This window comes from Heterodontus francisci, chromosome 27 (assembly GCF_036365525.1).
Source record: "Heterodontus francisci isolate sHetFra1 chromosome 27, sHetFra1.hap1, whole genome shotgun sequence".
Lineage (NCBI taxonomy): Eukaryota > Metazoa > Chordata > Chondrichthyes > Heterodontiformes > Heterodontidae > Heterodontus > Heterodontus francisci.
The window spans coordinates 44,298,490-44,311,388 of NC_090397.1; the positions used below are offsets into that span (position 1 = coordinate 44,298,490).

General features: G+C 41.5%; 1 protein-coding gene across 4 annotated transcripts in view; it reads right to left on the reverse strand.

Annotated features, from left to right (window-relative positions):
• The window catches only part of LOC137384777 (tyrosine-protein phosphatase non-receptor type 12-like), a 169,150-nt gene that overhangs the window by 25,411 nt on the left and 130,840 nt on the right, over positions 1-12,899 (reverse strand). For all 4 annotated transcript variants that reach the window (XM_068059233.1, XM_068059232.1, XM_068059234.1 and 1 more), the window contains one exon: positions 9,798-10,765. In XM_068059233.1, coding sequence (XP_067915334.1) covers positions 9,798-10,765 — 968 coding nt within the window. The remainder of the gene's footprint in view (positions 1-9,797; positions 10,766-12,899) is intronic.

A 12,899-nucleotide genomic window follows, 5' to 3' on the forward strand; every position in this document is an offset into this window, starting at 1 on the left:
GAACAGCAGCAAGTACAAACATGAAAAAAAAAAGTGGGTAAGCAAACTGAACAAACTATGAAATAAAATAAACATACAAAAAAATGTAAAAAATGAAAAAGTAACTAAAAATAAAATGGGGGGCCCGTCATGCTCTGAAATTATTGAACTCAATGTTCAGTCCGGCAGGCTGTAGTGTGCCTAGTCGGACAATGAGATGCTGTTCCTCGAGCTTGCGTTGATGTTCACTGGAACACTGCAGCAAGCCCAGGATAGAGATGTGAGCATGAGAGCAGTGGGGAGTGTTGAAATGGCAAGCAACCGGAAACTCAGGGTCCTGCTTGCGGACTGAGCGGAGGTATTCTACAAAGCGGTCACCCAGTCTGTGTTTGGTCTCCCCAATGTAGAGGAGACCACATTGTGAGCAGCGAATACAGTATACTACATTGAAAGTAATACAAGTAAATCGTTGCTTCACCTGAAAGGAGTGTTTAGGGCCTGGGATAGTGAGGAGAGGGGAGGTAAATGGGCAGGTATTACACCTCCTGCGATTGCAGGGCAAGGTGCCATGGGAAGGGGACGAGGTGGTGGGGGTAATGGAGGAGTGGACCAGGGTGTCGCGGAAGGAACACTCCCTTCGGAATGCTGACAGGGGAAGGGAGGGGAAGATGAGTTTGGTAGTGGCATCACGCTGGAGGTGGCGGAAATGGCGGAGGATGATGGGGCCGGACCAGTCCCCATCCACCACCACCCTCCTCCGCCTGGCTGAACGTGTTCTCACATTGAACAACTTCTCCTTCAACTCCACTCACTTCCTTCAAGTAAAAGGTGTTGCTATGGGTACCCGGATGGGTCCAAGTTATGTCTGTCTTGTTGTGGGATATGTCGAGCATTCTTTGTTCCAGTTCTACTCAGGCCCCCTCCCCCAACTCTTTTTCCGCTACATTGATGACTATCGGTGCAGTTTGCTGCTCCCACCCCGAACTGGAAAACTTTATTAACTTTGCTTCTAATTTCCACCCTTCTCTCACCTTTACATGGTCCATCTCCGACACTTCCCTTCCCTTCCTCGACTTCTCTGTCTCCACCTCTGGGGATAGGTTGTCTACTAATATTCATTATAAGCCCACTGACTCCCACAGCTACCTCGACTACACTTCTCCACACTCTGCCTCCTGTAAGGACTCCATTCCATTCTCCCAGTTTCTCTGTCTCCGACGCATCTGCTCTGATGATGTTAACTTCCATGACAGCGCTTCTGATATGTCTTCCTTGTTCCTCAACCGAGGATTCCCCCCCCCCCCCCCCCCCACTGTGTTGACAGGGGCCTCAACCGTGTCCGGCCCATTTCTCGCATCTCTACCCTCACCCCTTCCCCTCCCTCCCAGAACCGTGACAGGGTCCACCTTGTCCTCACTTTCCACCCCATCAGCCTCCATATCCAAAGGATCATCCTCCACCATCTCCAGCATGATGCCATTACCAAACGCATCTTCCCCTCCCTTCCAGTCAGCATTCCGAAGGGAGTGTGCCCTCCGCGACACCCTGGTCCACTCCTCCATTACCCCCACCACCTCGTCCCCTTCCCATGGCACCTTCCCTTGCAATCGCAGGTGGTGTAATACCTGCCCATTTACCTCCTCTCTCCTCACTATCGCAAGCCCCAAACACTCCTTTCAGGTGAAGCAGCGATTCACTTGTACTTCTTTCAATGTATTATATTGTATTCACTGCTCACAATGTGGTCTCCTCTACATTGAGGAGACCAAACGCAGACTGGGTGACCGCTTTGCGGAACGCCTCCGCTCAGTCCGCAAGCAGGACCCAGAGTTTCTGGTTGCTTGCCATTTCAACACACCCCCTGCTCAAATCTCTATCCTGGGCTTGTTGCAGTGTTCCAGTGAACATCAACGCAAGCTCGAGGAACAGCATCTCATTTACCAATTAGGCACACTACATACAGCCTGCCGGACTGAACATGGAGTTCAATAATTTCAGAGCATGACGGGCCTCCCATTTTACTTGTATTTTTTCTTTTTTACATTTTTTACATTTTTTTTTGTAGGTTTATTTTATTTCATCTTAGTTTGTTCAGTTTGTTTACCCACTGTTTTTTTTCATGTTTGTACTTGCTGCTTTTCAATCTTCAGTCCGTTAACACCTATCTGTACTAATGCTTTGTCTTTCAACACACCATTAACATATTGTTTGCCTTTGCTCCATGACCTTCTGGTCAGCTAATCTGTGGCCTTGTCCAATCTGCACCTTCTCCTTTGTTATCTCTTGCCCCACCCCCGCTTTACTTGCTTATAACCGTCGACATTTCTAACATTTGCCAGTTCCGAAGAAGGTTCACTGACCCGAAACGTTAACTCTGCTTCTCTCTCCACAGATGCTGCCAGACCTGCTGAGTATTTCCAGCATTTCTTGTTTTTATTTCAGATTTCCAGCATCCGCAGTATTTTGCTTTTATCAAAAACACAATGTTTTTTGGCTTACCATTTTACCAACAAACACAAAATGTTTAAAGTACATGTGCATACCCCTGCAAATATCAGCACTGAGATCACAGCGTCTTATTGCATATTTTATCTACTAATCAAAATTGAAATTAGCCAGATCAGATTCCCAATTTAGTCACCTGTGGCTAGTGTATTGGACAACACTAAATTAACAGAAGGTTCAATAGGAAATTGATTAGGGATTTTTTTTGTGAGATGATACTTGCAGAGCAATAGTTATTCCAGTAATTATCCCAGATTGCTTTCATCACAGAAACAAAACTAAAAGCATCAGCAGCAAGATTGCATACATTTTCATTGATTGGACGATTTTTGTATGATGCAACAAAACTAAGCAAACACAAATGCCCCCATTCTGAAAAGATGGTTAGATCATCACGTGGTGACATACTAATGACTACCTGATACAACCCTATTCCTACCATTAAGTTTAAAAAAAAATTGCAGTCTGAAATGAATACGTTTCCACGGTTGATGGCATCTCAAAATCGGACAATAAGAATTGTTCCTGTGGATTTAGTTGATTTAGAAAAGAGAAGGTTATTTTCATTTCGAAGTCAAACTGTAGCCAAATATAAACAGCTTAGTTAATCACATGATGATTATTCTATAACAGTAACTATTTTCAAAGATGACAAGAAACACTCTCGTCTCTGTTCTCTTCCCATTAAAAATACATTTTCCAACTACTATATAAAAGGCATATGGCAGGGATTCACTGGATAAATTGTTAAGAAGTATTCTTTTCACAAGATAGGCGACAACAGAAATAAAACATTTAAATTTAAAAATAATTTGATAAATTGGAATAAAAATGAGCCAGACCTGCTGTGGAAAAAGCAGAATTTTTACATTTTCTGATCATACCCATTACCTCAAGAGACAATTGTATGTCAGGCTGAAGCCATCAGGCCAGGTTTTGCTGCAGCAGGAACTGTAACAAAGTCTACTGTAATTTAGACTTGCCTCTGCAACCTAAAGGTCAAAATATTTTTGCGCACTAATTTGTTGAAACAGAGAGCTGCTAATGTCATAAGGGAAACAGGGCATCTGGGACCTGTAGGAACAAGAAAATCCTTAACCAAATTGATGGATTGAGAAACAGCACAAGAACAAAGAGTAAACTGGAGTGGGTGAATTCAATGCAAAACCGGGTACAGAAAGAGAGAGCAGAAAGTTAAAAAAAAATAAATTTTGACATCTTTAAACTCAATAAATAATACCTGAAGCAATGAGACTCCACATTTGCAATAGTTAATTTTCATTGCCAGATTGACGGGCAGTAATTTACAATTCTCACATAGTTAAAAGGGCGCTTATACTTGAAATGACAAGACAATTTTCTGTGACTAGTTTAGTTCAAATCAACTGCGCATACACAGCAGCATCGCAACATTTAGTGGATGTCACTGGTGAGGCAGACAGCGATATACAGTTTTCACAAAGCTTCACAAATGCAGAGTACTGGGCTAATGGGAAGATTCTTGGTAGTGTAGATGAACAGAGAGATCTTGGTGTCCAAGTACATAAATCCCTGAAGGTTGCTACCCAGGTTAATAGGGCTGTTAAGAAGGCATATGGTGTGTTAGCTTTTATTAGTAGGGGGATCGAGTTTCGGAGCCACGAGGTCATGCTGCAGCTGTACAAAACTCTGGTGAGACCGCACCTGGAGTATTGCGTGCAGTTCTGGTCACCGCATTATAGGAAGGATGTGGAAGCTTTGGAAAGGGTGCAGAGGAGATTTACTAGGATGTTGCCTGGTATGGAGGGAAGGTCTTACGAGGAAAGGCTGAGGGACTTGAGGTTGTTTTCATTGGAGAGGAGGAGGAGGAGAAGAGGTGACTTAATAGAGACATATAAGATAATCAGAGGGTTAGATAGGGTGGATAGTGAGAGTCCTTTTCCTCGGATGGTGATGGCAAACACGAGGGGACATAGCTTTAAGTTGAGGGGTGATAGATATAAGACAGATGTCAGAGGTAGTTTCTTGACTCAGAGTAGTAGGGGCATGGAACGCCCTGCCTGCAGCAGTAGTAGACTCGCCAACTTTAAGGGCATTTAAGTGGTCATTGGATAGACATATGGATGAAAATGGAATAGTGTAGGTCAGATGGTTTCACAGGTCGGCGCAACATCGAGGGCCGAAGGGCCTGTACTGCACTGTAATGTTCTAAAAATTCTAAAATTCTAACAGCAGAGCAGCTAAACCTCGACAGCAAGTTTTACATATTCTCCTTTAACCATGCAATGGCTTCTCATCTGAAGTTTCTGTACCGTTCACACATAAGTAACAGAAAGCGCCATTAGCTTCAGCGTTATTTTGACAGAATATGGCCAAATCTGTTTGCAAGGACAGTTCTTTTCAAAAAAGTAATTTTCTCCAATGTTATGATGAAAGATAGATAAAGCTAAAGAACTGATCACCATTTCTTGACCATCAATGGAATGTGTGTGTTTGGTGCAACTGTAGTTGAATGCTGAATAGTGAAGCAGACAGTATAAATATCCTTAGCTCCCTTATACATCCTTTAAAGAGCAAAAACTCCCTCATAGCTGCGATGAATCACGAGATTTGGCAGTCATAGAATCATAGCATGGTTACAGCATAAAGAGCGGGCATTCGGCCCACTGTGTCTGTGCCAGCTCTCTGCAAGAGCAATTCACCTAGACCTACTCCCCCTACCTTTTCCCTATAGCCCTGCAAATATTTTCTCTTCAGATAATTATTCAGTTCTCTTTTGAAGGTCTCGATTGAATCTGCCTCCACCAGTCTCAGATACTGCAATACACATCCTAACATTTGCTGCATAAAAAAGCTTTTCCTCAGGACACCATTGTTTCTTTTGCTGATAACCTTAAATCTTCACAATTTCACACAACCTCAAGTTTTAATATATCACAATGGCCTGGTATCCATTTCATTTGACCTAGGATACCTGGAGTGAACAGGGCGAGTAATCTTTAACCTCATACAGATCTCCACTAAATAATACAGTGGAATTACATGAATGTCAAGTCCAACTTTATAATGCCACATCCATTGAGTTTGGTATAATATCTTACACACATACGAACGAGGAGCAGGAGTGGGCTTTCCCCGAGCCTTTCTACCTCATTCTCAATTATGCACAGATCTGGATCTCAAGGCATTAAAATTTAAGTACTACTTCTATATAATTTAACCATTGCTCATCTGGGAGGTTTCCACCTAGTTAACAATTTTGTCCTGATTGCAAAGGATAACAGAACATTTTCGGGAGTTTCCAAGTTGGGCAGCTAACACTGTAATCGCAATATTCAGCCAAGATCAGTTACATGACAGAGATTGTACACACACTCTCCAAACAGCATTTAGAGTTCCTGTACTGATTATTACAATTTTTAATCCCATTCATAACTATATATTCAACTTCAACGGTTATAATCAGAAGAGTTATCAATGGCTTTTGAAGGCAGCCTATTCTATTAATCTATTATGTTGGGTGTGGCAGGGGAAAAATAGAGGGAAGGAAGTTTCTTCCTTCGAATTTCACTTTCATTCTACTTATAATCAGTATGAGCCTGTTCGTGTTCTCATCAACTGGGAGTCATTGGATAATATAATCGGTTCTTTTTTAAAAATTGCGCATCCATGGTGGTTTCGAGAGGGTGATGATGGGATTTCTACTTGAACCTCTGCAGTCACCGTAACTATGGTGCTCCCACAATCATCTTAAGTTATTCTAGGATTTTGGCACAGCAGTAAGAAAGAAACAGCAGTGTACGTCCAAATCCCTATGCTGTGTGACTCGCAGATGAACTTGCAGCTGACAGCATTCCCATGATGATTCTGCTGATGTCCTTCTTCAAGTTAGCGTTGTGAACTCTATCAAAGGAAGCATGTATTGGAGCCACAATCAGTGGTGGAGGAACTGGCAGGGGCACTGATCAACAGCTTAGTCCTGGATGGCATCAAGTTTCAAATGCTGTGATGGCTGCACACATCTAGACATGCGCTGAGTATCCCATCACATTCCTGATTGGAGTTCCACTTAGTAGAAAATAGAATGACAGTACAGGGAACCTAAAAAGATAGGCACTGCAATATCTGCAGTGATGCTGCAAAGAATCATCAGCCTACTCTCAATCATCAGTAAAGTGATGGAAGGTGTCATCAACAGTGCCATCAAGTGACGCTTGCTTAGCAATAACCTGCTCAGTGATGCTCAGTTTGAATTCCACCAGGGCCACTCAGCTCCTCAACTCATTACAGCCTTGGTTCAAACATGGACAAAAGAGCTGAATTCAAGAGGTGAGGTAAGAGTGACTGCTCTCGACATCAAGGCAGCATTTGACCGAGTATGGCATCAAGGAGCCCTAGCAAAACGAAGGTCAATGGGAATCAGGGGGAAAACCCTCCGCTAGCTGGAGTCATACCTAGCGCAAAGGAAGATGGTTGCGGTTGTTGGAAGTCAATCATCTCAGCTCCAGGACATCACTGCAGGAGTTCCTCAGGGTAGTGTCCTAGGCCTAACCATCTTCAGCTGCTTCATCAATGACTTTCCTTCAATCATCAGGTTAGGAGTGGGGATGTTCGCTGATGATTGCACAATGTTCAGCACCATTCGCGACTCCTCAGATACTGAAGCAGTCAGTATGCAGAAATGCAGCAAGACCTGGACAATATCCAGGCTTGGGCTGATAAGTGGCAAGTAACATTCGCGCCACACAAGTGCCAGGCAATGACCATCTCCAACAAGAGAGAATCTAACCATCTCCCCTTGACATTCAACAGCATTACCATCGCTGAATCCCCCACTATCAACATCCTAGGGGTTACCATTGACCAGAAACTGAACTGGAGTAGCCATATAAATACCGTGGCTACAAGAGCAGGTCACAGGCTAGGAATACTGAGGCGAGTAACTCACCTCCTGACTCCCCAAAGCCTGTCCACCGTCTACAAGGCACAAGTCAGGAGTGTGATGGAATACTCTCCACTTGCCTGGATGGGTGCAGCTCCAACAACACTCAAGAAGCTCAACACCGTCCAGAACAAAGCAGCCCGCTTGATTGGCACCCCATCTACAAACATTCACTCCCTCCACCTCCGACGCACAGTGGCAGCAGTGTGTACCATCTACAAGATGCACTGCAGCAATGCACCAAGGCTCCTTAGACAGCACCTTCCAAACCCGTGACCTATACCACCTCGAAAGACAAGGGCAGCAAATGCATGGGAACACCATCACCTGCAGGTTCCCCTCCAAGTCACACACCATCCTGACTTGGAACTATATCGCCGTTCCTTCACTGTCGCTGGGTCAAAATCCTGGAACTCCCTTCCTAACAGCACTGTGGGTGTACCTACCCCACATGAACTGCAGCGGTTCAAGAAGGTAGCCCACCACCACCTTCTCAAGGGCAATTAGGGATGGGCAATAAATGCTGGCCTGGCCAGCGACACCCACATCCCATGAATGAATAAAAAAAAAGGAAACTAAATGCATGACTATTCTTGTGGGTTACCTTTTCTTCAATACATGATCACACAGCAACATTTATACTGCAACTTCCTCACCAAAGCAATAAATCCACAGCATAGCACAGCATGGATAACAAAAATATAACACGACAACCTTAGAATTTCACATCTCAGAATATCAGTCATTCTTCTTTGAAGCCTCTCCAAATAAATATCACTAATCAAAACAACTAAGTATATGCTATCCTCCTTTGCATCTTCATACAAAAACACAAAGGGGAAAAATAATTAAACTAAACGCCAGCAATTAAGTGCCATACATTGGGGCCCACAGGCTAAGAGACAGAACTCCTCTAACAGTGCAATAATAAAAGCAAAATACTGCAGATGCTGGAAATCTGAAATAAAAACCAAGTGCTGGAAATACTCAGCAGGTCTGACAGCATCTGTGGAGAGAGAAACAGAGTTAATGTTTCAGGTCTGTGACCTTTCATCAGAACTCAGTTTTGTGCATCAAGTTGCCGAAACAGAGAGCTGATAATGTCATAACAAGGGTAACAGGGCATCTGGGACCTGAATGAACTGCCAGACCTGTTGAGTATTTCCAGCACTTGGTTTTTATTTCCTCTAACAGTGCCTCTTACAATGAATTGTCATAAACATAATTTATACATGAAGAAAATGTATACAGAAAAAGATGACTGCTTAGGTAATCTATATAAAAGTTTGTAGTGTTTTCTTCACATTCCAGATACCACACTTAAGATAAACGCAAAATACTGCGGGATGCTGGAAATCTGAAATAAAAACAAGAAATGCTGGAACCACTCAGCAAGTCTGGCAGCATCTGTGGAAAGAGAAGCAGAGTTAACGTTTCGGGTCAGTGACCCTTCTTCAGAACTCAGTGTGGTTATTACCACACTTTAAGAATTGTTTTTATTTCTGACTTGCAGTCAGAAATGTCAAGCATCTGCAATCTATATACCGTTTTCACCAAACTGTGATTAACTTCAGCACTAGCCTAGGTTACATCACTTCCTCAAAGCAATCACCTGAACAGTGGCTTTAAAAAGGCAGATTAGGTTAACAGCTAAATATAACTATACTCCAGACTTCATAAGCAATGGGACAGGAGGTCAATTACCTACATTAAAATGAACAAACCTGGATGAAAAACTAGTCTACCACTCTAGTACATAAAAGGTGCTCACCCTGCACCATTTACAAGTTCTGCTTTTTTGTAGGAATTCAAGTGGTTTTCAGTTGTTATGGGCACAAAATGGTGAAATACTGCTGAAACAAAACAGGCATTTTTTTCTTTGCCAAGGTAATTAACGTTTCAAAAGTGTCATTTTTTGTGTAAAATATTGCATTTTGTTTAAACTTGTATATTAACGATATCTCTACATTGGTTTTTAAACCTATATGATTAAAACTATTGTTATTGTAAAACAGTCTCTTAACCGTAGTTTAGAATTAAAACTCCATTATAATAAATGTCAGACAAGTGCTCATAGTCCAATTCTCTATAAAGATACTAAATTTCTATACAACATTATATTTTATATCTGAAACCGAATATGGGGAAGCACTTGTGAGCAGACTTAAGATAGTGGTAGGCTTAGCTTTTACATATCTATCCATTATACAGTACAGAAGCCATAAAGTCCAAAATATAAATAACACCAAGATGCAAAGTGATGTTTTATATAGTTTTAAAAAATGTTAGTTTGTTTATTTATTTATTTATTTTTTTTAAGAGTCTATCAAAGACTCCCACTCCAAAACAGTACTGGACTTGTTAGTGTGAAGTAAACATTTATATCACTTACATTTTTCAGCTCCTAAATTTAACGTGCTGGGTGGATTTTCTCGGGCAATAGACATAGATGATATTTTTCTTGCTGAAGGGGTTTCATTTTGCATGGTGGCAGTAACAATGGCACTCGTTAAAATACTGGTAACATTTTTAGGTCCATCTTTCCCAACATCCATCTCCTCCGGCTCAGAGTCAGAGTGGAGAGGATTAGTAAAACTGAGGGGTGCCACACTTACACAATGGTCACTGGTGTCCATAGCCAAATTGTGAACCACAGGAATCTCTTTCAATGATGGCTCTGCTGGTACAGCAGCTGCTTTAGAAGAATGGCATTGAGTATTGTACAATTTATCACCACTGGAAGACTTGCTAAAGGCAGTTGGTGTACATTCATAACTTGCCTTGTTCCACAAGGCATGAGCTCTTTCTTTAAGTGGCAACTGTACTGGTCTCAAGACAACATCAGAACTTCTCCCTTCCTGAGTAGCATCCACGTGCTGCAGAACATCCACCTTTGAATTTACAGAATTCTGTCCACTGCTTAATTCCACTGATTTACATGTTTGCTCAATCTCAATTGCTGAAGTAGACTTCACTTTACTTGATGGTGCTCTGTTAATGGGATTGTTTGCACCAGGTGGGGACACCTCAAAGCTTTTGGGTCCTTCTTGGAGTGGTATCTTCTTTATTTCAATACTCAGTTTTCTTTCCAGCTTTTTTTCAATAGGTTCAGGGTGCGAAGCACAATTTTCAATCTGTCTGTCGGTATCCATTGGTTTGTTGTTGTTTTCATTGAGATCTGTGGGAGGTGGTGGTGTAAATGAGTGCACTACTGGCTTGGGATGGTATCGGTCATTATCTTGCCAGACAGTAGTAACAGCTGGGTATGCAGACGGAGGAGAAGGAGTGAGGATAGGTGGCACTGGTTGGGGCTCTGGAGGCTGCAAGATTTCTTCTCTAGCATCTCCTTCTACCAGGCAGCTAAAGGAATTTTTTTTGATTGGGTGGTGGGGTTGGGGAGTCAGGAAAAAGAGAGAAAAAAAGGAAAAAGATTAGATAGTAGAATTACTCAAAAACAAGGAATAATTAATCCTACCTTTGAAGGCAAAGAATCTAGACACACAAAACAGCAGAAAGAACCAAGTACGAGAAACAGTCAACAAACGAGCACATATCAGTGCCGACAGTTTTTGGTAGCATGTTTCAAAGATGGTCTGTTGTTACCTTACTCAGTAGGTGGCAGCCAAGCCATTTGAACTAAAATTTAAACCAATCTGCAAGATACTGTAAACGAACATACAAAATACTGTAAATTAAAGCACTATGGCCATCAACAACCATCTAATTTCAGTTACTGACTACTGCTTTTCTCTCCACTGTTCAAAAGGATTTAAGAACTAAATTAGCTTACAAGCAGTATGTGAGGTCTTGTTCATGTGTCCTGGATTTAAACCCAATTTTGCAAATACCATCATGCTCTGACAATGCATTATCAAATTTCTTTATATAGCAATACTTTGCAGTCATTATCCTCATATATAACTCATTCGTTTGCTCTCACACTTTGTAACGGTGCAAGAACTCGACTGTAATTTGATGAATCTTATCCTCTGTACAATAAAGTTAAAAAACCAACACAATTTTCCAAAACTCTTTTCAAAAAGAAAAACTAGCAGCTCACTTCCAGGATGTGACAAGAGCAACGCAATAAGTAAGCCTCTCCTTGCGCTGAATGGTCACATATGCTACAGGTGGAAAAATGTGTGTTCAATTCTCACCATTTCTGAGCAACGGAAAAGGAAATAATACAAAAACTATACTCAACCAAAATGACCAAATACATAACACCTTCAAAGTTTGTGAAAAAGCATAAAGTTAAATTTAGAGATGGTGAGAAAACTGAAACGTTTTGGCTAATATCTAGCACAAAATTGAACTCTATTCACAGTACATAAAGAGTTGAAAAATAGGTTCACTCACAAAATGATGTGCCATTTCAAATTTTTCAGTTTATCTGAAACTCATGCCTAAGTGAGGGGCTAAATCATTCAATTCAAATATCTTTTAGGATTTATACCAAGTTTGATTGACAGTTTTTTAAAAAAAAAATTATTTTGTTCTAATTAGATTTTTAAAAAATGTTTTGACATCAGGGAATCTGCCTATCATCTTCATAGTCAAGCCCACTGGTTTATATTGACAACGGGAAAAGGAAAAGAAACACTGATCACTTGCATTATTGTTTAGCACAGCAGCTCTGAACAATTTATTGCCTAGTACATGAGCAAAATTTGACTACAGTAAAACATGGCATTACCGCTACTATTTATTTGATATCTGTGTAAGTGAAAACACTTTCTCTGGGGCACAGGGTTCACTTAAAGAGAGTAGTCTGAAATATGGAATCCAAAAATGTTCAGTAAAAAAGAATCCCAACATAACAGGGAGAACAAATCCTGCGGCAAACACTTAGCCCTTCAATGGAGGAAACAACAATTCTATCCAAGTTATGAATCTGCTCAGCTCAAGGACGGTGCATGGAGGTAAATGCCAAAATTAGAGACGAAACAATTTTAAAATTGTGAAGCCACTCCTCCCTCCCATTGGTGTAGGGTAGAATAGGATTTTGAGAAGCTTTTTGAAAGCAGGGAGTTAAGAGGCAAAGTGGGGGGCAGCCAGGGAGCTCCAAAGAACAGACGCATAATGGCTATTTTATTAAGGAGATGAGGCAAGGAGTGACCTGATATGTCTTTGGATCAAATCGCCAAGGCATGATTGTTCAAGATTTTCAATTGTTTTACAGTTCTTGCATATCACTAATTTTGATGGCCTCGTATCAAAGACCCCAGTTGAATAAGGCACCTGTCAGCAGTACACAGCCAGAGGCAATGTACATAGGTTTTACAAGCAAAAGCCATGAAATGCATCCAGCAGACGCATTTAACACAATTAAATTATTTAAATCATATTTGCCTTTATCCCACCGATACATGTTGTTTTGAGAAGTAAAAGTAGGTCCAGATATTGAAAGTGGATACAGATGACAAGGGAACAAAGCCAATCTGTCCCAAGTCCAGCAATTTATGCAAGAGACCCAATATCAGACAGATTTGTA